The sequence below is a fragment of the Anneissia japonica genome, unplaced genomic scaffold (genome assembly GCF_011630105.1).
Source record: "Anneissia japonica isolate Jap-2015-1 unplaced genomic scaffold, ASM1163010v1 scaffold7797_len75038_cov128, whole genome shotgun sequence".
Lineage (NCBI taxonomy): Eukaryota > Metazoa > Echinodermata > Crinoidea > Comatulida > Comatulidae > Anneissia > Anneissia japonica.
The window spans coordinates 65,142-69,729 of NW_022712990.1; the positions used below are offsets into that span (position 1 = coordinate 65,142).

The window sequence follows — 4,588 nt, forward strand, 5'->3', positions numbered from 1 at the left end:
TTTGAAAAGTCTGTAGATTTACGTACATAAACTGATATAAAATTTTAAATTGTGAGAAATATTTTGAAAATATTATTTTGATCTTAACAATTGAATTTGTTCCACAGGAACTGAATGAGTTTGAATTGGTCATCTGGCAAACCTACTGTATTCCCACCTTTTTAATAAGCACTTCCTCGTAATAGAGGTTGGCTGTAGAGTTAAAAGACATTTTGCAAAAAAGTTTCCCTTTAATATTAATAAGAGTGCCCTAAAGCAGGAGTTCTACTATACAAAAAAATAATCATTACTGCAAGCATCTTACTGTAATAACCAATCTACCATTGAATCAATAAATCTTACATGAACTAGAAAAAGCTCAAAAAAGTGCAAAAATTTTCTTGTACATACAGTTGCCAATAAGCTAATTCATAGTTACAATTGTGACATATTAAAAACACCATCCATACAACATAGCTTTCAAGAATGCGCAGTTCTAACTACAATTAAGACTTTTAGTTTGACATTATTGGATTTTTGGAATAAGCCTTTGATTTTCACATGATTGCTCTTACAAATATCAAATTTTATTTAAATATTTATAAAATATCTTTCTTTATGACTGACTGGCTCTTCTCTCTTAGTATAGTTTAAACTCACCTGTCAGTCACCATCTTACAAATTTAATATTTGTTTCCTTTTGCTATTAATCAGTATTTTGCCCAAGTGATTTCAATCTCCTGCTCTATGCAGTGATTTCTAGCTTTTGATCAGCTTTTAAAAATTGACTGATTAATACATTAAAAAATAAAATTCTCATATATCAAAATTGATTTTGATTAAAGTTGATTTTGAACATCAAATATATTTATATACAATTGGATTTTTTCCTACCTTAACTTTCACTAATGGAATCATTTTAAGGTGGCCTGCCCAATCAGGTGGCCTGTAACTGAGTAGTTTATATGAATTGATCTTTGTGTGTTGGCATCTGTGATTCGTTGTTGCAAGCAGTAGATGTCTTTTGAAATGACTGATCTTCACCTGGCAAATTAGAGCCTTTACTTTGAATGCAATCATCATGACATTAACATAATTGTTAATTACCTGTTTAAAAAAGGATTTATAAACATTTTATTAATTATTACCAAATACATTACCAAAAACACCATCATTCTTATCACTCCAATGTACCTATTTAAGAATATAAAATTTTTTTAAATGATTAAATTTTCCATTTTTATCAAATTAAAAATATTTGAAATTCGAAATTTTGGCTGGGTCCCTAAGAACCCACAGTAGCCACAGTGCAATGCCAGTACCAACATATCTAATTCTCACGCGAGGATTGTTGAAGGAGAAGAGCAATCTGACTTCATTTAAAACCTGACTAAGGGTCTACAGTGCAAGAAGCAGGGACAATGCTCTTGACCAAATGCTTAGCTATAAATATAACTTTAAACATTTTCATGTTACTACATTAGGATAGGCCTAGACTCAGCGGCGACGCCAGAGATTTGTCGACAACCGGTCTAACGAAGGTATGAGACAAGCAAGCGCCAATGAAGCTGATCGGCCCAGAATAAACCTCCCTTGGACCTTGTACGATGCACGAAGTGAGTTTTTATGGCTTAGAATAGACCACAATAATATGACATTGGCAGTCAAAATAACGGTAATGTTATGTTATTTTTGTAGAAGCGGTTGGCGCATCGGTTGTAGCTTGGACTCCCAACCTTTAGGTGGGGGGACTAGGCCCTAGAGAGACCGAGCCTTGCAAAAGTACTGTAGTACTTGGATTTGGGAGTTGAATAGCTCAGTGGTTAAGATGCCTGCCTTCTGATCCCAATGTCCTGGGTTCAATTCCAGTCACGGCAGGAATTTTTCTCCCGACCAAAAACAACTCCACTCCCTAATAAGCCTCATAAAGTGACTTAGTTGCAAAGTGACTTAGTTTATAAAGCATCATTCTCATCCTGCAAGTGGCGAGTGTACTTGCTGTTGGATGTGAAGGAAATGAAAAAGAAAAAGAAAAAAAAAAAAGTAAAAAAGAAGTAGGCCCTTAAAATTAGTGTAGACCACTACTCTAGACTAATACTACTAATACTACTACCTAGTTTTCATTAGTTTCTTGGTTTTTGCCAAGCCTAGCAAAATAGCCTAGAGCCTACCTACCTACCATACTACTTAGGGCCTAGGCCTAGCCTAGTACGGTAGGCCTAGGCCCTAGGCTCCTACTGAGAGGCCAAGAAAAAGATTATCAAATAAACAAAATGACTCCTTGTTTATTGTACGCTTTACGGATCCCCGTGTTACGTTTACAGTACGTAGTTAGGGACCCGGGCAAAGCCTAGCTATGCTAAATATTCCTCCTTACAATCTTAGGCAGAGGATGAGGTTCTGCTCCTCCGCCGATTGCTCCGATCATCAACACATGCGTAAACTCTGAAAATTATACAGACATTTACGTGCGAAGTCTAATAGTAATACTGCCCTCTACAGAAATAAAGTCATTTTTTTCTGTTTCAGAGACTTATGAAAATTCCAACTAAAATATTGAATTTCTTATTTAATGATTTTTAACTTCCAGTGAGAATTACATAAATTAATGGTTAGTCTTTCGTCTTTAGTTTTTATTTTTGTTTAGAAAGTTTAAATAATATTTAAGGGTTATGAACTAATATGATGGTGTAGGAGCAGGCAGGTAATTGTATTATCCCCGATACAATGATGCATTATCGATACGATACGTGATATGATTTTTATGAAAACATTGCGGTATTTGATTTAACTGAAATTGAAATTAATGACCGACACAATGTTGATAACGACAGCAATAAAGACTACTTGGATAATTACGACGACGGTGATGATGATTGTTGGCTGATTATTGATGAGAGTTAATTTTACACGTCAAGTACAAAACACTCCTTTTAAGATTTAAAGATTGCTAGGGAAAAATCATAAAATAACACACAATCAAACAATGAATTTATAAGGCACGTAATACAGCAGTCTCTATACAAGGCTGTACAGGAGGTGCCATGGCAATATACCGTGCTACAGCTCCAACTATTGTGGTTGGGGAAATCTGGACCCTCCATTTAATTTGTCTTCTCTCCCGGTTCCGCCCTCTTCTTCCCAAGGGCGGAACCGGAGGGAGGGGGAGGTGAAGTTAGGCGACACCCTCAAGTGAACAAATTATAAGAATAAATTTCTCTAGACGCTCGGAAATGGCACTCTCATATTGTAAAAATGCTTTTGTCAAAGCAATGTTCCTCCTCAAAAATTATTCCTGACGGGAGCTATACTTCTCTATCTCAAACAACCTCCCCTCACGGGCGTCGCAAAATGTCTAATAAAGGACCTGTATTATATTCTGTACTGGAGTCGAAAAGCAAATTATTATTATAGCACAGAATTGGCACTCATTCAGACTTAAAAATTTGAATATTTTATCTCCATTTTTAAAAATTTGTGACAATTTTAGTGGGGGTGGGGGGAGGTGGCAGCAGAGCACCACTTGCGTTACGCCACTGAGCATGGGTAGACTGTTCTAGCTGGTAGTAAATTCCCTACCGTACTAATTCGTCTTTGGCTTTTTTTTGTACACCTCTGATGATATATGAAATCCTTGGAAAATCAGCGTCGGGGATATAACGTTGTGTTCGTCGTCAATCAATAGAAAATTCAAAATTTAAAATAGTATAGTGGTAAAATAATCGAGCTCTCATTTTACCCACTGCTAGGTCCGCCACTGATATCGTGGGTACACTTTTATTTTTCCTCTTATCAATTTTTTTCTCCCTCTTTTTAAAAATTTTTCGGCGGAACTGACGTGGGTGAGGGAGGGAGCTAGCCTCCCCCTAGTGTCAATCCGCTGGATCCTACTTCCAAAACATGAATCGGTCACTCTGATCATGAGATTGTCTGTCTGTTCATTTCGAAAAATAGGAAAACACGAGTAGGGCAATTTAGATCCATTAACTTCTGATTCGTACATCATTAATAATATTATATAATGGATGTATTTTATAATGGCTGTATTTTATAACTTGTACGCCTAATTGTATCAACGTGTTATTGTTTTGTGTACTGAGTCACCTCTTTTTAAAAGCGCATTGTACCCTCCAGTGGGTATTAAAAATAGCTCATATTTGTTCAAAATATACAAGACCTATGTTTTGTTTGCCTACTTCGAAACAAATTAAAAATTTTTATTTATTTGAAATTGATGAACGACAATTTTGATGGTGACGTCGATAAGGACGATGATTACGACGATAGGCCTACTGATGATAACGTTGGCAGTGTTACGATGACTATAATGAGAGTAAATTTTACACATCAGTGAATACTTTTCGTAAATAATAGTTTATATTCCTGAACCAAAGTTTCTTCAATTAAATGTGATTACAACAATTAAATACACGTTGGGGCTTCGTATATAGTTACATACCCTATGTCTGTGATAAGATAATTATTGATTTTCTTTGTCGATTTTCGTATAACCACTAACAACCAATCACACACAATTACAAATGAAGCGTTTCTATATTCAATAACAAAAACTTACAGGCCTAAAAAATAATGTTCCTTGTAAAATAAC

At 35.4% G+C, this 4,588-nt stretch overlaps 1 protein-coding gene across 1 annotated transcript in view; it reads right to left on the reverse strand.

Moving 5' to 3' along the window:
• Nucleotides 1-2,443, reverse strand: part of LOC117108210 (bifunctional D-cysteine desulfhydrase/1-aminocyclopropane-1-carboxylate deaminase, mitochondrial-like) — a 7,545-nt gene extending 5,102 nt beyond the window's left edge. Inside the window, exons 1-2 of the mRNA XM_033250171.1 lie at nucleotides 2,357-2,443; nucleotides 874-1,086 (exon numbers count right to left, since the gene is read on the reverse strand). Coding sequence (XP_033106062.1) covers nucleotides 874-1,086; nucleotides 2,357-2,407 — 264 coding nt within the window. The 5' untranslated portion in view covers nucleotides 2,408-2,443. The remainder of the gene's footprint in view (nucleotides 1-873; nucleotides 1,087-2,356) is intronic.
• Nucleotides 2,444-4,588: the final 2,145 nt, after the last annotated feature.